Raw genomic sequence first — 25,171 nt, forward strand, 5'->3', positions numbered from 1 at the left:
CATCTCATTCATTCACATCCCGATTCACATAACATCACATCTCATTCATTCACATCCTGATTCACATCACATAACATCTCATTCATTCACATCCTGATTCACATCACATTACATCACATCTCATTCACTCACATCTATCCATTTCACATTCACTCACATCTATCCATTTCACATCACATCACCTCCATCCATTCACATCCATCACATCACATTCATTCTCATCACCATCCCATCACATACATTCTATCCACATTACATCACATCACATCTATCCACATCATATCTCATTCATCCTATCCACATTACATCACATCCACATCATGTCTCATTCATACACATCTCATCTCATTCATCCACATCCATCCAATCGTTCACATGTACGACTACCCACATCTATCCATACATTCACATCTTTCCATTCATCCACATCCATCCAATCGTTCACATGTATGACTACCCACATCCATCCAATCGTTCACATGTATGACTACCCACATCTATCCATACATTCACATCCACATATTCATGCCACATCACATCACATTCTTTCACATACATCCACGTCCATTCTTTCACATACACATCCACATCCATTCTTTCACATACATCCACATCCATTCTTTCACATACACATCCATTACACATCCACATTGTGAAATAGGCACCTCCTTGAAGAGCCCCCTTCTCCTTACCAAGGTGTCAAAAATGTATCATTATACCTAAAATATCTCATTTTTTAGTAATATTCATAGTTTTTTACTAATAAACCTTGTACTCATTCAACTCTTCATCTTATGTGGGCATTTACTCATTTTTGGGTATTTTTCTTTTATAAATTAGATTTATCTCCTCCCCACACTTGGATTGATCCTATTGGCCCATAGGAACCTTAATTGGACCATAATCCAAAAATTTCACAAAATCTAGACCCTTAGGCTAAGGTCCTTTATACCTATTTTCAATTAATTCCAATTGCACATTGGAAAGTTCTTTTTGAATTTCTGTTTCAGGGGAAACCATTTTAGACACTAGGAGGATTTTTATATCCAAAAATATCTCAATTTTGGATTACCTCCTCTTGACATTTTCTCTCTCCAGGCCAAAACAGGGTAAAACGGGATCTTTCTTTTATCTCAAAGAGGGGAATAATTATAAGATCAGAAGGGGAGGTTCTTACACTTGTACACCTCAAAAGCTGTAGGGAGGAATCTTACAGGCAAGGTGTATGATGAAAGGGAAAGGGTTACCAGACTCTTTCTGGGTTGAAGCAGTCAAACAACACTGCAGTTTACAGTCTCAATAGATCCTACACAAAGGCGCTCAAAAGAATCACACCATATGAGGCCTATTCGTGTAAGAAGTTTTCATGTTCTCATTTTCAAATATTTGCCTGTGAATGTTACATACATATATCATATGTAAATAGAACTAAGCTTGTTGCAAAAAGCAAGAAATGTATCTTCCTTGGATATAGTACAGAGTCAAAGGTATATCGTCTATTTAATCCAAGGCTAAGAAGATAATGGATAGCCAATATTTGGTGTTTATGGAGTATCCACATTTAGTGGAGGACATGGATCCATCCACTTTATCATTAAACGGAGAAATAATCCACCATGTGCCCAGCCCAAGCACGAGGAAAGTGAAGGAAGAGAAGTTTTTGGATGATAAAGACTCTCAGAAATCACATCTGCCTACCCATGCACCTAAAGGACAGCCACTTCCTACAAGGCTAAGGTAGCTCTTTGATGATCACAACCCCTCACTTGATGCTGCCAAAACATTAGCAGATGGCTTGTGCAAATCAAAGAGAATAGAGGAGCAAAGAAGAACATTAGTGAAGGAGCCCAAAAATGTAGAAGAATCTTTGGTAGATCCAAAGTGGAAGGTAGCAATGCAGTCAGAGTATGACAACACCATTAAAAAAAACACTTGGGAGTTGGTGGATCAGCCACCAAAACAAAAGGTAATTGGCAGCAAGTGGGTGTGGAAAGCTAAGTATAAATATGATGGTTCATTGGAGAGATACAAAGCTAGGCTAGTTGCACAATGTTTTTCATAGGTTGAAGGTTTTGATGTCAGTGAAACCTTTTGTCCAACAGCTCAAATGACCACTATTCGCACAGTACTTTCCTTGGCTACTAATAAGAAGTGGCTAATTTTCAAATGGATGTAAAATTGACTTTTTTATGGAGAAGGTGTATGTCGCTCAGCCGCCAGGGCTTGCGCTAATTAGATCTAAAAATAAGGTTTACAAGTTAAAGAAGGCTTTATATGGAGAAGGTGTATGTCGCTCAGCCGCCAGGGCTTGCGCTAATTAGATCTAAAAATAAGGTTTACAAGTTAAAGAAGGATTTATATGGGCTGAAACAAGCCCAAGGGATGGTACCAATGAACATATACTAAAGTATTGGTCTTTCTAGAAGTGCATCTGATGTGCTAACTTGTATGTACTCAGAAACAATGAAAATCTTGGTAGTTTTTCTCTATGTGGATGACCCGATTATCACAGGCAACCATGAAGACTTGATTCAACAAAAACGAGAAAGACTTGGCTCTAAGTTTGAGATTCCAAACTTGGGGCTCTTGCATTAATGTTTAGGGATCGACGTCTAGCAAGAGTCTGACAAGATCTTCATTTCTCAGTAGAAGTATGCAACAAAGATCTTGAAGGCATTTGCTATGACAGACTGCAAGCCAATAAGTACATTGATGGAGGTAAACTCTAGGCTTTCTTATGAGGACACTTCACCTTTGGTTGACATCAGGATGTATAGGAAGCTTGTTGGGAGTTTTCTTTCTTGTGCAATACTTTCTTCTCAGGACACTTCACCTTTGGTTGAAATCAAGATGTACAGGAAACTTGTTGGGAGTTTGCTTTCTTGTGCAATACTAGACCAGACATTTGCTATGCAATTGGTTTGTTGAGCAGGTTCTCTACAAACCAAGGGAAAGTCATTGGAACGCAACAATGCATGTGCTCAAGTACATCAAAGGTACCATTGAGTACGGAATTACATACATGTCGGGTGACTCCTTAGTGGGATATTGTGACTACGATTGGGTTGGATTTTGTGACACCAAAAAGCCGGTTTTTGGATATTGCTTCTCACTTGGATCCGGTGTGTTCTCTTGGATTAGCAAGAAGCAACCCTCAATGGCACAATTAGAGTTGTATGGCCATTGTAAAGAACTATGTGTTTCATGCTCACATAAAGCACATTGAGATTTAGTATCATTATGTTCAGGAGCTAATTGAGGATGAGATTATGGAGCTCGAGAACTATTCTACGGTGCAGAACTATGCCGACATCTTCACCAAAGCTCTTGGGAAGGACCATCTCACGCGACGTCTTCATGGACTTGGCATTGGGCCAAGAAACTCTTAGTCCAGGGGGGATGTGGTTAGTATATGTTCAATGCCTTCCTCTCAGTATGTATCTCACATTGATGTATGGTGCGCATTTGTACAGCACCCATTAATATGAGGAGAAGCCATTGGTCACATATATCTTTAGTGGAAACCCTAGCTTAGATGTGGGGTCATAGTTGTGACCGTTGATTGTTAGGAGATGATAAGGGGTACAAGCGTTAGGTGGGTATAGGGAAAATTCTCTCAGATACTAATTTTATCATTAGTGGGCAATGGCCGGTTGGGACGCGTTACACATACCGGGAGGTGATTCGTGTCAAAGCAACGTAGCCGACCACGTCTTATACGCATCCACCGCACTACCAGCACTATAAATGGACATAGTTGGCACAAGCTAAGGCATCCAATTATTGTGATCATATATTCCCTATACTCTTAATACGCCCTCCATCCACAGTTTGTCTAAATTGCCATCTAAGCTCTACACTAGAGCGCACGGGTGGACATCACTATCATATTATTATACCTATCTCTTGTTTAGTATAATCAAAATTTTAACATTTTCTCCATTCTCTCTATTGCATTGTCTAGTGTACTTTCTCTTGATGTATCTCTTTCCACTGTGCCATATTCTTACACTAGTTCCTTCTGAGTTTTATTAAGACCATAGATATAGTGTACTTTCGGACTTAACAAGATCATTTTTTACTACGAGTGAGTCCTCCTTGCCTGTAAGATGCCTCTAGAGGGAGTCTACAACGTTTTTTAAAATGTGTATAGGATCCAATATATGAACAATTCTCAAATTACTCTAATACTCTAGTCTATAGAAGATAAATTTTTTAGGCTTCATTCCTATGGGTAGAATTTTCCCTTGGATTCTTCTATCTACAAATTCCAAATGCATTCCATGCTAAACTCCAATCATGTGGAGTCATTCGCGATGATGTAGGCCTCGATTCTCTATTTTGCCATTAACATTAAACTTCAGTACCTTGGTAGTCTTGATCAGGTGATCCATGGGTAAAAACCTCCTATAAAACAGATATACACATTTCTTTAAATTCTCACTCCATCAGAAATCAAGTTCTGGTCCACAAGTAGGACAAGCATGATGGCCTTTTTTAGCAAGACATGTCATCCATGTTTTTCTTAATTATCGAGCCACATGATAAGTGAGACAAGGCATCTATGTTTGTCAGGTAAATGCTATAATTCATATGTGAACATAACGAAAAGCCTAGATAGTCATGAATGGTCCATGTGAGTATGCCTCGTAGAAGGAACTTTTTATGTTCATTTGATCTAGATCTAGCATGCATCTCAAAACCTCGCCAAATCTCTTGGAGCTCTTCGTTAATAAGAGTTGCCAAGTATACATTTAGGTTCAATACTTGGTGCTTCCTTAACATGTCATGAAAGAAGACAAGTTAGTCTTGCACCATTATATATCATGATAAATTAAGGAAAAAGAGATCCCTAAGAGAACAATTACCAACCGAGAATCAAAAGACAGAATCAAGTGCTCCTTTTTTAACACCATGAAGGGTGGAATATTGTAATTGAGTCATATGGTTAGAGACGTTGCTAGCTTATTTTTATAATCTCTTTCCTAGTGGCGTGGAATGCCACTATAGTGGCTAACCCCTTGGTCTTCTTTGTCCATACCTTCTTCCTCTTGTTCCTCTATAGTTTCCTCTTCCTCTTTGGTATTATGGTTGCCATGAGTTTGTAGCTTCATTTGGTGAGTTTTAATCTGAGGGTTGTAGTTATGGTATTGTCCTCTTCCTCTTCCTCTTCCTCTTCCACTTCCACTTTTGCCTCTAAAGTTGGATCTTCCTCTTCCTTTGTAGAATTTAAGTGTGTTGATTCTTGCTTTCTTGATTTGGATGTGTCTTTCAATGACCTTCTTTCTTCTTGAAGTTAAAGGGTTGTAAGGTCTTCAAGTGAAGGAAACTTTTCCCTCATCGATAGAGGTAACAAAGTGCTTGTACTCCTTGAGTCCCTTGAGGATTACTTGTGGCATCTCCTCATCGTTGATTGTTTCACCCATTACAACGTCATCTTGGATGTTCCTCAGCTTTAGTAGCTAATCATGTACACTTTTATTTGAATTATTTAGTGTCAATAAGCTTATCCCTTTAAATGCATAGTTATGATGGCACTTTTACCTTCAAACATGTTTGCCAGGATGTCCCATGCTTCCTTTTCTCTTGTAACACTTTTGATGTATCCAACCATGTTGTCATTGACATTGATTTTGTTGATGAAGCCTTGATCTTGAGTTTCTCTTCTATCCAAATCATTCCTTTGTTCTCCACCATGGTTTGGTCTTGCTTCTTCACCTATCATAATCTTCCACATGTGTTTATTCATTAGTAAAGTTTGCATTTTAAACTTCCACACACTATAGTTATTTTTGTCAAGCTTGCTTGCATCACCAAGGAGAGGGATATCACTTGGATCCATTATGAGATGAGAGAAGTAATGTAATGAGATGAAATACTTCCTAGGCTTGCTAGATAACATTGTAGACTACTTTTAGAGTGTTGGATAGTACTAAGATGCTATAGAGTAGCATTGTATAAGTACTTTAAAAAATACTTTAAAAGGCACTAAATTGAAAGTACCACTATAAAACATTGTTAATTGCTTGAAATCACCGTGGAAAACTACTTGAAAGCACTATGGACACATAATTGCCTTGTCTAAAAAGACACAGTGGTACAAACCTATAAAACAAAGCATTTATGGCAAGGGATCTAGACTATAAACTTAAACAAGGGATTATTAAGCTGATACCCAAGCAAATAGCATGTGATACTTTTTCACATTAGAGGCCCATTACCTCCCCATTACCTTGTTGGTCAATAAGATACAAGATTCTAGCCAAGACAATTGTAGCTAGATTAACCCCTATCCTATAGGAAACACTCTCTAAGAGGCAACATGGCTTCATAAAGGGAAGATCAATTTATGATAACATCCTTACAGCCCTGATAGGAAAGGAGCTAGCTGTTACCTCCAATCAAAAGTGCATATAATGCAACTAGATCTAGAAAAGGCTTACGATAGAATGGATTGGTCTTTCATTTGAAGAGTTATAGAGAAAATGTGGTTTGGTTTCAAAATGGCAACTTACATTTATGCTCTCACTTTTGAAGCTACATTTTAACTAATTCTGAATGGCTTCTTAGTGGCGGGATTTGAAGTAATAAGGCCAGTATGGCAAGGTTGTCCATTAACTCCATTACTATTTCTTTGGCCTACCCATCCTTTAATCCTGGCTTGAGAATCAATTGGCAGGGAGGGGTAGTGGGTCTAAAGATGCTCTCTGGGGAACACTGATAATTCAGTGCTTTACAAATGATTCTCTTTTCTTACAAGCAAATAATGAGAGTGTGAGAAAATATCTTGAGACCATGTAAGTGTTTGTAGATGCTTTAGGATCTAAGTGTAATATTTTTAAATCCAAGTTGATCAGTTTAACTGAGGATTAGTCTTTTGACACAACCAGATGGGGGTGTTTGGTGATATTCAAGGGTGAAATTTTTAGACACCTGGGAGCTCCTATTAAGGTAGGGGTGATAGACAAACAGTTAATTTAATGAGCATTAGATAGGGCTCTAGCTAAGATTAAGAAATGGGAATGAGTAAATTCCCTTTCATGCCAGAATTAATTTGATAAATTTGATTCTAAATACTTACTTTGTTTGATTTGATAAATTTGATTCTAAATACTTACTTTGTTTTTCTCTCTCTTATCTTAAACTTCAAAAAGTCCATTAGAATTGCTTCATGTCTAAAATAAGGAGCTTCTTATGGAGCGATCAGAAGGGGCCAAATAGGTTTGCCTCCTCCTGTTGCCTCCTCCTGTTGCGGAAAGCCAACATATATGATTATTCATATTAACTTATGAATAAGATATATACAGAACATCAAAAAAATAGCAGTACAAATAGATAAAAGATAGATAATTGGCTAACCATTAGTGACGTATATTACTACTGCTTCTTTGAATCAATGAATGAGTACATAAGCTTTGCGCTTTACACCATAAGATGCTAACAGGTGTGATACAAAAGTGTCACATGTTGAGATATCGAGCTCTAGTAAGGCGGTGGACACTGATGACCCGCCTGGGGGATAGGCCCCGCACTTACACCACTGGCATGGTTGGTGAGATCTTGGGTGATATGCGGCCAGTGGGATGACAGGCTGTGTGACAGCCATTCTAGAGACTGGCATAGTTATAGCGCCAGCTCATTTAGTCGGGTTCACACTATAGAGAACCCGTGTATGTATTGGTTGAGTACCTTTCATATTGTGTGTACTCTTATCTTGTATATGGTGTGTTGAGTGTTGAGTAGAGAAGAAGAAGATTTTCAGCCTCTCACCTTGTGTGTTCTCTATTAGGGTTTTGTGAGTGTGTGTGTGTGCTTGCAAGAGCTCAAGCTCTCTTCCCCCCTGCATCTTTTCATGGTATCAGAGCCTGGTTCGTGCTAAGGGCTGAGCTGCAAGCAAGAGAACCACAAGAAGCGGTACGAGGGTAAGAGCTACAACTACTCTTCCCTATTGTGTTGGTGACTACACCCTTGTCGGGAGCTCTACGGGAGGCACCGGCAAACGATCTCCGATTGAGGAGCTTTCTTCGCGGGAGTGAAGCTACAGGGCAACTATACAGTCCTTTGGACTAAAATTTTCTGGCCAAAAACGCGTTTCGGGCGCGTCTGGACCTCCGTTTTTCAGAAAGCAGGCGATTTCGAGCACTGCGGGTAAGTCACCGATTCTCTGCAGAACTCTGTTTTAAGAATTGCAGGAAGACAGATTGACTGTGCAGACACTGTGGGTGCTGCAAAGAGGTCTACAGTTGCCATTGGGTGTATGTATGTGCATTGAAGTCACTGGTTGTGACATTTGAGAGTACTACAGTACCGCTGTGCAGAAAATACAGCATTTGTGCAGAAAAACCAGAGTGCAGTTTTTGGTAAAATTGTGTGTTTGGCAAGATGTCTAATGATGGCATAACACAGATTGTGGCTGAGAAGCTGGACAAGAATAACTTCCATGCTTGGAGGTTCAGGCTGACTAATTTCCTGATGGGAAAAGGCTATTGGGACTACATTGAAGGTGAGCATGAAGAGGCACTGGAGATACCGGATATAAATCCGACTGCTGCAGATGTGAAAGAGTTTAAAGACTGGAATCAAGGAGCCAGGAAAGTAATGTATTGGCTTTCCATTAGTATACAGGACACCATGATTGGGCACATTCAGGATGCCAAGTCCCCCAAGGAGGCGTGGGACACCTTGGTAAAGCTGTATGAAACAAATACCAAGGCACGTAAGATACAGTTGAAGAATGAACTTCATACTGTGGAGAAAAAGAGCATGTCTGTGAATGACTATGCGTTGAAGATAAAGGGCATTGTCGAATCCCTTGCATCTATTGGTGTGTCAGTAGATGATGATGACAAGGTGGAGGTTTGTCTACGTGGTCTCGGGCCACAATACAAGGCGTTCAAGACGTCTATTCAGACTCGGGAAAACATTCCCAACTTTACAGATTTGGTGTCTATGCTGATTATCGAAGAGAAGAACTTGGGTGAAGACCAACAGTCTTCACAAAGCAAAAACAGTTCAGAGCAACAGGCCTTCTACACGAGTTCAGGAAGAGGACGAGGTAGAGGAGGCCGTGGACGCGGTCAAGGAGGTGGCCGAACAGGTAATCAGAATTATGGCCAACAGCAGCAACAACAACAACAGTCCCAGAATCAACAACAACAACAACACGCAGGTGGAAGAGGCAGATTCAGAGGCAGGGGGAGTCAAAGAGGCCGTGGAAATTGGCAAAGGCAATATAATGATGCACGTGAATGCTACTATTGTGGTAAGCCAGGACATGTGCAGTCAGAATGTTATAAGAAACAGGCTGACATGCAAAATGGAAAAGTGCAGCAAAACAACTATGCATCCTCAAGCAGAAATAATGAGGACAATGAAAGGTTGTTTGTTATGCAGCATGTTGTAAATGCCATGTCTGAAAATGTTGATGCAGCACAAAAAGATAATGTATGGTATGTGGACTCAGGCGCTTCGAACCACATGACGAGTCATGGGGAGTGGTTCAAGGAGATGAAGAACCCGGAAAGACCAGGTTTTGTGGAAACAGGGGATGACACTGCTCATCCAATTGCCCACGTTGGAGATGTGCCATTATCTATGCAGGATGGCAAAGTGAAGTACCTTGCAGATGTACTTCATGTACCGAACATAACAAAGAATCTGGTTTCAGTTGGCCAGATGATTGAGCAGGGTTTGCAGGTTCGGTTTAACCCTGATGGGTGTTATGTTGAAGATTTCAAAGACAAGTGCAGGTTGGTTGCAAAAGGCAACAGAGTGGGCAGAATGTTTACGTTGGATGTAGACATGCCTGAAATGAGTGCTGCGATGTTTGCAAATGGTTCAGGAGTTGTTGCAGACACAGACATATGGCATAAAAGAATTGGACATGTAAATGTTCAGAGATTGAAGTCTATGCAGACAAAAGGAATCGTGACAGGGCTGCCAAAATTTAAGGTGGAAGGTATGCAGAAAATATGTGAAGCATGCCAATTTGGGAAGCAAACAAAGCATGTGTTTCCACGTAACAGATATGTGAGCAGAAATGCACTAGATGTTGTGCATTCAGATGTATGGGGTCCTACGAAGACCGTGTCTATGGGAGGCTGCAGGTACTATGTCACTTTCATTGATGACCACACAAGAAAAGTGTGGGTATATTTCATGAAGGAGAAGAGTGAGGTGTTCACTCACTTTCAGAATTTCAGAGTTTTGGTTAAAAAGCAAACAGGGAAATATGTAAAGTGCCTAAGGTTAGATGGAGGGGGAGAGTACTTCTCCAATGAGTTCTTTGAATTTCTGAAGAAGAATGGAATTCGGAGACAGTATACATGCAGATACACTCCGCAGCAAAATGGAGTTGCTGAGCGGAAAAACAGGCACATTGCTGAGATTGCGCGGGCATTGATGGAAGAGAAAAATATGCCGCATTGCTATTGGGCTGAGGCTGTTTCTACAGCAGTATACATCATGAACAGGACTCCAACTGCAGCCATACATGATGTAACTCCAGAGGAGAGGTTTACTGGCAGAAAACCAGATTTGTCTCATCTGAAAGTTTTTGGATGCATTGCATATGTGCATGTGCCAGATGAGCTGAGAACTAAGCTGGATCCGAAAGCTGAAAAATGTGTGTTTGTTGGATATTCCCTTGAGCAAAAGGGATACAGGTGTTATAACCCTGCTACACGTGAGTTGAGGGTAAGCAGGGATGTTGTCTTTGATGAGATGAGCAGTTGGTATGCTGCTGAAAAAGAAGCTATTGGGGCTGATGTGAGTGGAAGTGTGGTTGCACAGAATGCAGGTCAGCAATCACAGTCTTTGAGTGGACCAGGAGAGTCCTCATCTAGTGGGTCTATTGATAGACCATGGAGTGGCAGGCTGCGTCATAATACCAGCCCTGCAAATGTGATTAGTACATCACATAAAGGAAAAGAGAAAGTGGTTGAGCCCCTTGGTATGCCTGACATTTCTGCAGGGCATTCTCATGTTGATGGAGAGTCTAGTGGCTCAGATATGACTCTTGATGAGGAGCTTGGGATCCCAGCTATGAGAACACCTGGTGTAAAGAAGGCTATGGAAGCTATGAATGAGAAGCTGCGAAGATCAGGGAGAGTGAAGAACCCTGTGCAAAGATTTACATATGATGGTTATGTGGCACATCATTATGCATATATGGCAAAAGTTGTGCAGGTTGTAGAGCCCACATGCATTGATGAGGCTGTTGGAAATGTGTGTTGGGAGAAAGCTATGGATGAGGAGATGGATGCACTATATGGAAATGAAACTTGGGATTTAGTGCAATTGCCTGAAGGCAAGAAAGCCATTGGATGCAAGTGGGTGTACAAAGTTAAACATAACAGTGATGGAAGCATAAACAGGTACAAGGCTAGATTGGTAGCCAAAGGATATGCGCAGACATATGGGATTGATTATGAGGAAACTTTCAGCCCAGTTGTCAAGATGGCAACGGTGAGAGTTGTGATAGCAGTGGCTGCGTCAAAGCAATGGTCTTTACATCAGATGGATGTAAAGAATGCATTCTTGCATGGGGATTTGCAAGAAGAGGTGTATATGTTGCAGCCACCTGGTTATGAGGATGTGGGTCACCCCGAGCATGTTTGCAGGTTGAAGAAAGCCTTGTATGGCTTAAAGCAAGCACCAAGAGCATGGTCTGACAAGATTTCTGAATATCTTGTCACTATTGGCTTTCATGTAGCCAATGCAGATTTCTCATTGTACGTGAGACATGGTGATAGAGGGGTTGTGCTTGTTGTCATCTATGTAGATGACTTGATCATTACGGGGGACCATGATGCAGAGATCTTTGATGTAAAGATCTTACTTAGACAGAAGTTCGAGATGAAGGATCTGGGGGAGCTCAGATATTTCTTGGGCATTGAGGTGATTAGGTCACCACATGGTATTGGATTACTGCAGAGACAGTATGGCTTGGACATGTTGTCCAAGTATGGTATGACAGGCTGTAAGCCTATTTCTGTGCCATTGGATCAGAATGGCAAGTTGAGTGCAGATTCAGGAGAGATCTTGGAGGATCCTACTATGTACAGGAGCATAGTAGGAAGTTTGATCTACATGACGATCACCAGACCAGATTTGAGCTATGCTGTTGGGTTGGTGAGTCAGTTTATGCAGGTTCCACGGAAACCGCATTTGGATGCAGTCAGACGCATACTGAGGTATGTGAGGTCTACTTTGCATTGTGGACTATTCTATGAGACTGGGACAGAGATATGTGTACATGGGTACACAGATGCTGATTGGGCTGGTAGTATCTCAGATAGAAGATCTACCAGTGGATTCATGTTTTCTTTGGGGAGTGCTGCTGTGACTTGGAGCAGCAAGAAGCAGCCTACGGTTGCTCTATCGAGTACAGAGGCCGAGTACAGAGGAGCTGCTATGGTAGCATGTGAGGTAGCTTGGTTGAGAAAGCTACTTGCAGATTTGGGTCTATCAGTGGATAGACAAGTTGTCATTTTCTGTGACAACATTAGCAGTATACAGTTGGCCAGGAACCCAGTCTTTCATGCTCGTACGAAGCACATAGAGGTCCACTACCACTTCGTCAGAGAGAAGGTCTTGGCAGGAGACCTTAACCTTGTTTATGTCAGCACAGAGGATCAGGTAGCTGACATCTTCACCAAAGCATTGGGTACAGAGAAGCTCCGCAGATTCAGGGCTTCGCTTGGTGTACATGAGATGGAGTTGAGCTCGAGGGGGAGTGTTGAGATATCGAGCTCTAGTAAGGCGGTGGACACTGATGACCCGCCTGGGGGATAGGCCCCGCACTTACACCACTGGCATGGTTGGTGAGATCTTGGGTGATATGCGGCCAGTGGGATGACAGGCTGTGTGACAGCCATTCTAGAGACTGGCATAGTTATAGCGCCAGCTCATTTAGTCGGGTTCACACTATAGAGAACCCGTGTATGTATTGGTTGAGTACCTTTCATATTGTGTGTACTCTTATCTTGTATATGGTGTGTTGAGTGTTGAGTAGAGAAGAAGAAGATTTTCAGCCTCTCACCTTGTGTGTTCTCTATTAGGGTTTTGTGAGTGTGTGTGTGTGCTTGCAAGAGCTCAAGCTCTCTTCCCCCCTGCATCTTTTCATCACATACACTCAGTAAGTCGTTTGGATCCTCATAACTATTCAGCGGATAATTATTGTGAATGACTAAGGATAACTAGGGGTTAACACCTGGCACACCTAGTGTAGTCCACCCTCTGCGGACAAAAGTCAAACCCACTTGATGACGAGAATAAGTATAGGTAAAATTGGATTTTGTAATTTTTTGAAAGAAATCCTCCTGAAATCCTAATCCAATTCTATCTAAAGGGTTTCTAAAATCTATATCTATTATATGGATTGATGGATATGCTTGCCTATAAGACTGAAATTGAGATTGTAAATAATTTGAAAAAGAATGAGAATGAATATCTGGATTATCTAGATTGTTGATTTATTGATCATCTTATGTCTGCTCCTTGGCTTCCAATTGGTTACTCTAACCATATAGTCAAGTAATGGCACCTCACCGTGCTGACGTGCCCAAGTTGCTCCTAGCTTCATTTTTAAACTGCTCTACATTATGGTGGAATGCTTGCACTTTCTTTTGAACCAAGATATATTGCATTGTTGAGCTAACGTTGGATCTTCAGAACGACCTGCCTAGTCACCTTTGCCTTTACTTGCACACTTTTCCCTTGTTCTGTCTATGTGTTCTCTTCGGCTAGCTTCTGAATAGGACTAGATAGTCTAGATGGTCTAGCTTCTCCACCGGATCTACCTACACCGGATTTATCAACATCATTATGTCGTTGTCAAAGCTCATCCAGGCGGCATGTCATTTCAATGATTGTCTTAAATTCTTCTATGTATCCAGCATACATGCTGTTCATAATCTCGCGGATCCGAGTGTCAACTTCACACTGATAGGTTATAAATTTCTGCATCATTCACATCAAGTGCAGTAACTCTGCTTTGGAGCACCTGCACAATTACCCTATCTGCCTTTTCTTGAGCTTCGTGTTATTCCATTACGAACTTATGCTGGCTTAAAAGATGTTGGCTCTATAGCTTAGCGTCTGTATACTTCTTTTGTAGGTTCTGGATTTCTTGCTGCATCTACACTTTATCTTACTTTGCTTTTGACAGCTCATGGGCCTACATTTCGATGATGCTCGTGAAATGTGCTTACTCCCCTTCTAAGTTTTGAACTCTCTTTGATTGCAGAAAGAGTTTGCAAGTCTTCTTTGGCTTTCCGGATCTCCTCCTTTGTGTCTTCCACTCCTTGTTGTTGAAGAGATATTGCCTTGTGTCCATACACTTTATCTTGATTTGCTTTTGATACCTCTCGAGCCTACATTTTAATGATGCTCGTGAAATGTGCATGCTCCCCTTCTAAGTTTTGAACTCTTTGTTTAACTGCAAAAAGAGTTTGCACGTCTTCTTTGGCTTTGCGGATCTCTTCCTTTGTGGCTTCTATTCCTTCTTATTGAAGAGATATTGCCTTGTTCGCACACTATGATAGATATCTGCACAAAGCTTATAACATTATCCGATTGATTTCATCTACTATATCTAGAAAGCAAATCATTGCAAAGCTCTATTATTGTCCAAATTGATCCAAAAGGATTGTGCCTTTGTTGGACTCTTTTCGTTGTTTCTCCTCGCGAGATCCTTCTGCAGAGCAGCATTTTCTTAAACTTGATTCTTTTTGTTGTGCTTGTCTTTGTGATTAAATCTAAATGCACCCACACAGGAGCTGCCTCTACGAACCTTGCATGCTTTGCAGAACTTCCTAATGCATCATCTGAATGAATAGACCAATCTTGGTCTTTGAGTTTGGCTCAATATTCTTTAGTCCTACCTTTAGTTTGTTGGTGGTATAAAATTTTGGCCCATGCAATTGGTTTTCCTACAAATGCATATAAATACAGACCCATAGCTCTTTTTGACATGTATGTTACCTTATGAGTCAGGATAATCATCTCGATCAGAAATTGAAAATGTAATCTATTGTGGGCTTCTTGATGAGATGATTATTAAGCTTGTATTCTTTGCCTATACCTTTGGAGCCAAAGTAGAACTCCATATCCTCCTCTATGGCTGGTGGAACTCCACTGCCCCTTCCACAAACGGTAGACCAAATACCTGGGAGACATACTCTATATAGTAAATGGTATACTGCCCTCTACGGTTTTGATGACACCATCCTGCACTTTAAGCATCTGCTACACTTTAGGGCCAAGCGCATGTTGCAGATTCCATGGTAATGACGTGAACTGCCAACAGACCCACTTGCTCCAACCATGCTCTGTTCCAGTTCACGTCGAGAATAGTAGCGGGTCTCTCAAACTCAACCACCATGACTGTTGCTTCTGGATTTGGAGGATGATGAAAGGTGATAATCGAAATGAAAGCAACAAAAACAATAAAAGTGAAGAGAGTCAAGAAAACGAAGACTGCGAAATGAACTATGGTAAAAGGTTATAAACAAAGGGTGAAAATTAGGTAATAAGAACGTTAAAACATGGCAATGATATTCCAAATGGAAAAACTATATACTCATGATTTCATGATGATGAACATGATGAAGATGCACAACATTTGAAAGAACAAAGCAACGAACGTGAGTGAAGGATGGTTAAAGAATGGCCGCCTCATTTTATGGTAATGATGGTGGCCAAATTTGGGAATGCACAAACTAATGCATGACTGACTGAGACACGTGGTGGATACACACACAAGTCACAAACAGTGTACACTAGGATAGACACCGGTTATGGTAACCATCCAAAATAGGGCTTTAATCAGAAACCATTTACAAGCTTTGGTAGTTTCACACCATCCAATGTCACTAATTCGAACGTGCCAATGCCGAGTTTGGAAAATATCCGATATGGGCCCATCCATCGCAACTTTAATTTACCCGGATGTGGACCCATACTAGAATTAAACAATAAAATCGGATCATTAACATCAAAAAATCAAAATTTTATATTTCGATCAATCCATAGCTTCCTCTGGTGGTGCTAGATGACATCGAATTTCAAGCCATTGTGCAACTGCTTCTCTTCCAGAGCCAATAACTATTCCAATCGGTGTGCTTTGGATTCTTTGGAGGAAGATAGTCGAGAAGATACTGCTGCTCTTAAGCTGGGTACCACAAATTCCATTCTTCGATGCTAGATTGACATCGGATGTCCAGACACTGTGCAACTGCTTCTCTTCCAAAGCTAATAACTATTCCAATTGGTGTGTTCGGATTCTTCGGAAGATAATCGAGCAGACACAGCCACTCTTAAGTAAGTACCACAAATTCCATTGGAACCACCACTTCCAGTCCATAGACCATGGAAAATGGCATTTGTCCTATCTGACTTGTAAGTTGTCCAGAACACCCATAATGCAGAATACAACTTCTGACCCAATCTATCCGATTTTCATTAACCACTTTCTTTAAAATTCTCAATAGGATTTTATTGGAAGATTCAACCTAACCATTGGCCTGCGGGATAATATACTATAGACTTCTTATGAATAATCATATAGTGTTGAGTTAATCTTTTAATTACTTCATTCAAAAACTTTCCACCCTAATCACTAACTAATTCAATTGGGCACCCAAATCTAGTCATGATCATTTCATAAAGAAACTTTGCTATAGAACTGGCTTTATTATCTCTTAATGCTTTGGCTTTATCATCTCTTAATGCTTTGGCTTCCACCCATTTGGTACAATAATCTGTGGCTACCAAAATATATTTATTGTCGGTTTCCTAAGCTGGAGGTTTAAACGGGAGGTTCCATCTGGAGTATTGGATTGTGGGGCATCTGATTCAATACACTTGAAGAAAAGTGGAAAAGGATCTATTTGAGTTACAGCATTGAGCTTTCAATAATCCACATAGACATGAATCTTTCCATTCCTTTTCAGTACAATCACTGTCGGTGACAGCCAGGTCACCTTATCCACCAGATATATAAACTCCACTTTCAAGAGTTTATCAATTTCCTCCTTAACTTGCTTTACATAATTAGGATTCATCTGGTACCGTTGTTGCTTGACTAGAACGGCATCCTCCTTAATGTTGACATAATGTTGATAAAACTGAGGATCAACTCCCTTCATATCTTTATAAATACATCCACATATGATGTTAATAATTTCTGGAGATCATATTTAAACTCTGCATCAAGTTACTACTGACTCGGATCATCTTTGGATCTTCTACGTCACCCAGATTCATGTCTTCCAGCTCATCCACTGTGACCCGACAGTTGTGCTTTATCCACTGTGACCCGACGGTTGTGCTTCATCGCTCTCTCATGATTTTCTTCTACATGGATGAGAGCTTGATCTTCCTCTGGTACACCCGCGTTATCCAAGATAGTGCTCTGGGATGCTGAGGAGTTAACCATATCCGAAGTCGGACTATAATGCGAAACAATTTTATCCACATCCACTTGAAAGAGTGATACTAAATCCAGATTCTGGTTAAGGATTTCTTCCTCTTCATCTACATCAACTTCTTCTAGCCAGTTTAATCCTTCAGCACAAAGTAGGCAAATGAATTGTTATAACATATCACAGGATACCACTTGTACACGAACTTTCTTCTTCCAGTTCCGAATTGTAATCTGATCGGTTGCCCGATTGTGTTTAATATTTTCTTGTCTCAACCATGGCCTTCCCAACAATAGCATGGGGTAAGATCTAGAAACTCCTTCCATCTTCAACACAATGAAAGCTATTGGAAAATCACATCCTACTATCTAGATTTTAGAGTTTTGGATTAATCCAAGTGGCTTCACTCTTTGTTGATATGCCATTCGGATGTGAAATGGATCCAATTCCAGTTCTTGCTCGAGGATGCCCAGTTCCTAGCAAGTTTTATTATATTTAATCTAGATCTGCCATCAAGAACCAAACCTTGGTCTTCCCATGTATCTGAACTATTACTTCTGGAACTACCTCGTCCTAATCTGCAACCAACTGGCTAGACTTTGAAAAGCAGACTGATCCTCTTTGTCTTCCGGAGTACGAACCACTATGGTTGGAACCTCAACAAGATATTCTTCTCCCACAAGCTTCGGAATTAACTATGCTCAGTATAATTAGGTACAAGACACAACAATTAATCCAGCTTCATATTCTTTAGATCATACTCAAAAGCTTTTGTCTTTCCACATCTGGACTGTTTCTTCTTTCCAGACTGTTGGTGGGTGGACAGTATCACTTTGCTTTGATTGACCTATCTTCCACCGAGGTCTACTCCCCTATCTGGCTGAAGCTTTCCACTTCATTTGACTTGTATATAACTTCACGCCTCTTTGGAGGAGTTTCATTGAATTGGACATCTTTTCCACATCCTATGTGAACTGGCACTTTTCGGCCTCCTTCGTCCAATTGGACTTCTGCAGTCCACGGATGGTGCGTACTAGCACTTTTTGGCCTCCTTCATCTCAGATGTCGGATTCTTTATGCACCATCTGCGACTGCTTCTTTCTTTGGACTTTATCAGACTTCCCAGAAGAAGGAACGACAAGTGTACTGGCCTGACTGTGCTTTCTTGTCTACAAAGTTGGACTTACCATTGGAATCTGGGAGGGAACCTGCTGATCGTTCCGGACTTCCCCTTGTGCTTCTTGCACTAACTTGGGAACCTCATCCCAGACACGCTTTTGGTCCACCCAATTCGTGGGTTTTTCCTTGCCCTTGGCAAATCATGATTTTCTTTCGATACTAGCTCCTGTAACGTGTCACCGCCAACTGTCTTCCACCTGAATAGGCTCAATCTGGACCATATTAATTGTCGAATGCTGAGATGCAGATCCTCCACCTAATTTTATTATAACTCCCTTTGATGGCGCTTCTAGACTAGACATTGAGACTTACGGTAACCTGGGGGTTTATAATAGTACTAGTGAAAATTACCTCCGAGTACACCTCTGGATCGGTCGCATCCATAGGGACAATACGGTGGTGCACTAGCATTCACCAAATTGATGGGCGCCACTTGTTGGAAGGAAACACTGGGTTGCCGTGGACCTGCGGGGGGCGGGGCTCATGGCGGATGATGAACATGACTATTGTATCGGCAGGGTTCTGTGTTATGTGTGTTGGTCATGCATATTGCACGATATGGGGTCAACTTGCACTCCTCCTTGTTGGTATGACCTTCATTGGAGCACTTGACACACCAAACTTCAAGATGAAATCCGGATCTAGTTCTTCCTGCACTTCCTCCCCAGTGAACACCAATACTGCCAATAGTCTTTCATCGACTTCCTTATCCGGCTTCTGGCTCTGCTGCTTCTAGTTCTAGTGCTTGGAATCTATATCTGAATCCAAGTCCGCATCCAAAGCTTCCTTTGCTTCTTGGTAATCATCAGAGGAATCCAAGTTGTGCTTATTCTTTCCCTTCTTAGAAGTGTGACTCGTCAAACTACACTCAGCATGTCGGGCGGCTTCCACACCAATGCAAAGCCCCCAACCGTAAGATCTACCGAAGCGACAGCTAGCTTCAGCTTCTTGTGCAATCCACGAACAAACTAGTCCCCCATCAAAGCTTCAGTAGGCCAATCCTCAAGATCCACCACACTCCGAAGAGTATGAAAATGGGCCACATAATCCTCCACATGTAACCACTTCTGTTCCAACCGATGGAGCTTATCCAACACCTAAGAAGAGGTCTTGTCTTTCCAAAAACGATGATGAAAAGCATCCTGAAGGGTAAGAAAATGATTGGGACCATATTGAGCATGCCAGTTGGTTGCCTCACCATCAAAAGTATCGCTGAAAGAATTCCGCTTGGTAATTGTGGGAACAATGAGTGGCATACCATTAGTGCACCAGATATTCTCAAAATTGGCAATATGGTATCCAGATCCTCCTTTTTCTTGCCATTAAACTTTGAATACTTTACGGAAACTTGATGATTCATTCTGACAAGGGGCAACGCTACAATACCAAGGCCCAACGGAACCGAAGCAGGAGCAGCAGCGCCAAGGCCCACAAGGAGGAGACCAAAAACTAAAAAGTTGCGTGCACGAACAAGGCCATTCGGACTGCCAAGAGCACTACCAGATTCTTCATCAATGGAGTTCTCCTCCCATGCATCTCCAATATCCGAATTATACTGGCTGGCATCGTCCAAAGGATTGTCGCCAAACACAGCGTGATGAGGCGAAGTCTCTCCTGGCAAGCAGCGTAACATTGCTCATGGTCAGGCATGTGGTCCACAATAATCAGGAATCATACCCCTACTCGTCCCAGAGAGTTTCCAAGATTATCCAGTTCATGCTTAGTATCTAGATCAAAGACCACATGCATGCCACTCAATAATGGAAAAAACAGATGAAAATTGCCAAACCACATGCAACAAGAAATGCAGTGTAAAAATTGATGGCAATAATAACCCGACCTGGACACTCTAGTTAATCGTGGTGGTGACATTCTAGAGGATCGTGTGCATTTGATTAGCGATGTATCCATTAGCACACTTGAGTTTAGTGATACTCTGCATACAGTGATAGAGACACCTATGCGCATAGACTTGAGTTCCTAGTGTTAGATGCATCTTGCTATTCTTCTAGGATTTCTATTCGTGGAGATATCGATGATATGACCACACTACTCCTAGTATTCATAGCATTCCTGGCAACATTCATGTGGATAGAGTTCATGAATTTAAGCAGCCAGGGATAGTGCATGAGAGTAGTGATGATTTCATTAATGTGAGACATCGTAGTAGGATTATACATATTGATCATATCCATAGTAGATCATATGGCATAGATCTTGAGAGATTTGTGTTTAATCTAGACATCTTCTTGGATCCTATATTTTTGGAGATAGATTTAGGTCAAATAGGGGCATCATTAATGGAGATAGACCATGTTTATGGGGATGAACTTGGAGGCCTAGGGGATGCCATGGATGATGATTTAGGAGATGATACCATTTATCTTTCATGCAGGGATACCTCTTCATTTTTTAGTGATGAGTGACTATGATGATGCTGATGATTATGTTGATCCTCAATCATCATACACACATAGAGGTTTTGCACATGAGGAGGTAGTGCATGGTTTGGCTTATGCCCACATACCTATTGATGTAGTGGATCGTGTCTTTGACTTTTCGAGTGATGCTACATGGGATGACGGCATTGGTTCACTCTTACCCTCGCATGATGCCAACCTTGAGATATGTTCTTTTGGCTCCTATAGGTGTCAACACGATCCTATTTTCTTTGGAGCCAGGACATCTACTTTTGGATGCACTACATGTTATTTGGGATGCATGGTATTTGATTATGTGGTGCATTATGTGGATTTACATGCATCGTGTCCAAATTTCCACCCGAGTAGTTATTTGGGCCATGGATTTGATGGTATTTCTGGTAGTCATTTCACCTTGGACGAGGGGCTTGGATACTTGCTTCTTGATCTAGGTGGTGACACATTCTTTCCATGGTTAGATGGTCTACACTTTAGCTATCCATTTGATCCAAGTGGATATATAGCAAGTTACATCATCGACATGGCTACCCATTTGATCCAAGAGGATTGGCCAACCATGTGTTGTGCAACATGTGATATGTTAAATGTGTTGTCACTCATTATGCTCAAAAGTGTACTTAAATACAAGAGTTCTAAGGAGAATATTTTTTAATACAAGAATCATATGATGACCAAAAAGGACATATATAACGACAAAATTGTGAAACTTTAAACACTTTTTGAAGTACCAACATGTATGGGCAAAGATTTACATAGAAGATTTTAATAAATAAATGCACCAACACATGCATGGGTTGAAAAACCAAGTGATACCTATAGGCCTTGAAGATATTGAATACTTCAAGAATCCAATATTAGCCCTTAATATCTCTAGAGTGTACTTATGTGAAAATCACCACTCATCAAGAGGCAACAATATTTCTACTCAGTCACTCACTCTAGAAGGTGCTATGCACAAGAACTTATAAAAAATACACATGGATATGCACATGCCAAACTTGAGCTTTTTTTACTATCCTAAAACTTGGTTTTCACTCTGCTATTCTCATGGCTTGAAAATGGCATGGCCACTTTTTTAGGCATGACCACTTGCACATGCACAAGTCATGTCATTTTGTTTAAGTTTCTTGCCATCCCAAAGACTCTTTATCCCAATCTACTCTACTCTCTCTAGCAAGCACCTCATAATTATGGAGGTAATAAAGTGTGTCATAGGTCCCTCTTGTAGTTTTTTGTGAAGGCTTTAGTTCTCTCTTATAGTTGTAAAAGCATTAGTTTCACTCGTAGTTGCAAGAGTGCTAATTTGAATTCCCCCTTGCAAAGTATTTTATGTTTCTCAATTTCGTACCATCTCTAATGTATGGCTCTTGATTGTAAGTGGTCAAGTAAGGAAAAAGGCCACTAACCCTAATCATTTGACCCAAAAAAAAGTGTGAGGTTCTCTCTCGAGGATAGCAAAATGTTGGGGAGACAAGCAAAGGTGTTGGGGTCTCTCTCCAAGATAAAGAATGTTAGGGAGACTTCTCGAATACAAGACCATTAATCATGTGACCAAGTTTAGCATAATACCCAAGCAAGACAAAAGGCCATTTAAGCAAAAATTCCTCTTGGATGCATGTTTAATAATCAATAACTCTTAACAAGATGAAGGAAGATCCATTCTACAAGCTTAAAAGTAAAATCTTTCCACCTTTGGTGACAATATTATACAATCTCTTTCAATTCATTTAGGTTGAATAATCTCTTGAGATTCATTCAACTTATTCTAAATTTATTACACTGATAAAATTTTTGTACTTAAAATGCAAAGAATTGGTTTGAATCGATTACCAAAGTTTAGTCAATTTGTAATCAATGAAACCAAGAAAACTTGTACACATGATTGTGTAGAAGCTACTCTAGCTACTCGGATTAATGTGGGTTATTTAAGACTAAGGTAACAATAACCACCTTATAATCTTGAAAGTAAATCAAAGTCCTACCCCCGTATGATCCTGAAAGTACATCAAAGTCCTATCTCAGATATGATATAAAGGTAGCAAGGAAGTGAGCATTGCGTACCTTACAAACTTGAGAGCAAATCAAAGTCCAAAAGCACTATAGTGCATGCCCACTTGATATTTATAATACTAAACCTTATAAGGTTGAGAGCACATCAAAGTCCAAAAGTAGTATAGTGCATGCCCTCTTAATATTATATATATTACTAAGCTACAATAGTATATCTTTAAATCCCAATCATCGTCACGTCGAAAAACTCATGAGTGACAATACTTTAAAGCTTACAAAAGTAGAAAGGAAAGTTCAACCTTGAAAAAGTGTCTACAAGGCGAGCCTCCTACGACTGGTGGAGGCTTCGCCGACGGAAATTGGCTCGTGTTGGAGGGGGCTGACGGCACGCTTTAGCGAAGGGCTCCACCACCACCACCACCACCACCACCACCACCACCAAAACGGCTCTCGTCAGAAGAAGAGGACATGGCGGCGGGACCGACTTGTGCAATCAATTCCTCCTCTTGCCCTGCCTCGCCATCCAGACGCACGCTCCTAGACCGATGCAAGGCAACAGGGCTGAGAGGGAGGCAGCCGGAGGAGGGCGTCCCACTACCTGCAGCCGCTGGCGCCAGGAAGGCCGCCCGGCTGAGCGCCCCTTTTAGCAGCGAGTGGCCGGTCGAATTCGACCGTCTCAGCCGCCGCCGCCCCTGCGGCGTTTGTGGTGGCGTCCTGTTGTCAAACGGGGTCCCCGTCGCTTCACCAGTTGCCAGCTCGGACAAAATAGAACTTGCATGGGGTCCACGTGGGCTCAACTCTCCTATCACTTCCCTTGGAGTCTGAGAGTCGCCGCCACGTGACCGCGCGCTGCCGTCTTCGTTCAAACGCGCCGACACCGACACCCCCCTGCTCGAGCCGCCCCACCGGAACGAAACGGACCACTTGTCGGAATTCACCAAACTCCGTCGGCACAGCGGGCACGTCGTGTGCGACTCCAGCCACATGTCTATGCAGCTCGGATGGAACACATGCTTGCACTTGGGCAGCTGCCGGAGATTCTCGCTCCCTTCAAAGTCCGTCAGGCACACCACGCACTCGTTGCACCCCTTCTTCTTAACAGCAGCGTACGACACCATGGGGAAGCTGTCTACGAGGGACGGATCCACGCCCTGCCGGACTGCCAGGCCATCTGGGAGTCCCCCGCGTGAGTTGCCGCGGCGGGAGAAATCGTCGTCGCCGGCACAACGCCGGACGTAGACGGCAAAGAAGCCCATGAAGAAGAAGGCGCTAAGGAGGACAACCAGGATAATGATCATGGAGGCGCTGAAGTGAGAATTTACGTATAGAGAGCTTTCGAAAGAGGGCGCCGGATCCGATAAAGGGGCGAAGTTATCGACGGAGCCTGCTCTGTGGGAACCGTCAGCATGGGCGGCGGGGGGGAAGAAGGGCGGGGAAGTGGCGGCGGCCTGCAAAAGCGCGCGAGGATAGCCATGCATGTTGGAGGAGGAGGAGGGTTTAATATCAAAGGCAAGGATTTTGATCAGTGAGGAGGCATATATGTGGCAAAGCGTGCAAGAGCAGAGATTTTAGGGTATACATCCATGTAGCAGCAGAACAGAAACATAGTGCAATTTAGAGAGGAGAATTATATATTTCCTCCCTTGAGGAGGCCAAACCCCCCCCTCCCCTTTATGCTCCTCCCTTTATATGATCACACGCACTACCTTTTGCATAGACAGTGTGTTTCTCCACCATGCATGCTTAAGAGAACACCTCTATTAGCAAAAAGCAAAAGCATTGTTAGGAATGACCCAACTAACTCTCTCTCTCAAATTCACACAATGGGCCTTCACTTCTCTACAGCCTCCCCCTCAACCCATCAGGAGTGTGGCAAAAAGCAAAAGCATTGTTAGGAATGACCCAACTAACTCTCTCTCAAATTCACACAATGGGCCTTCACTTCTCTATAGGGTGGGCGCCTCCCCCTCACCCCATCAGGAGTGTGATTCCAAAAACGAACCTCCTCACATGAAAATAAAAGTGCCTACTTTACTGATATAAGGTATTTTTCTTACCCTTGTAAAAATCATGCTTTACATTCTCACAACCCGCATCCACGTGCCCTTTAAACAT

General features: G+C 41.8%; 1 protein-coding gene across 1 annotated transcript; it reads right to left on the bottom strand.

Annotated features, from left to right (window-relative positions):
• Positions 1-23,218: 23,218 nt before the first annotated feature.
• Positions 23,219-24,786, bottom strand: LOC147618786 (E3 ubiquitin-protein ligase ATL6-like). The gene has a single exon (XM_086773831.1). It carries the CDS (start codon positions 24,532-24,534, stop codon positions 23,449-23,451), a length of 1,086 nt encoding a protein of 361 aa, XP_086629957.1. The 5' UTR covers positions 24,535-24,786; the 3' UTR covers positions 23,219-23,448.
• Between the last annotated feature and the right edge of the window lie 385 nt (positions 24,787-25,171).

The sequence above is a fragment of the Cibotium barometz genome, chromosome 34 (assembly GCF_041138505.1).
Source record: "Cibotium barometz isolate CiBa-2024 chromosome 34, ASM4113850v1, whole genome shotgun sequence".
Classification (NCBI taxonomy): domain Eukaryota; kingdom Viridiplantae; phylum Streptophyta; class Polypodiopsida; order Cyatheales; family Cibotiaceae; genus Cibotium; species Cibotium barometz.

Excerpts from the sequence above, each read along its gene's own strand:
- LOC147618786 (XM_086773831.1), bottom strand. The coding sequence starts at position 24,534 with ATGCATGGCTATCCTCGCGCGCTTTTGCAGGCCGCCGCCACTTCCCCG.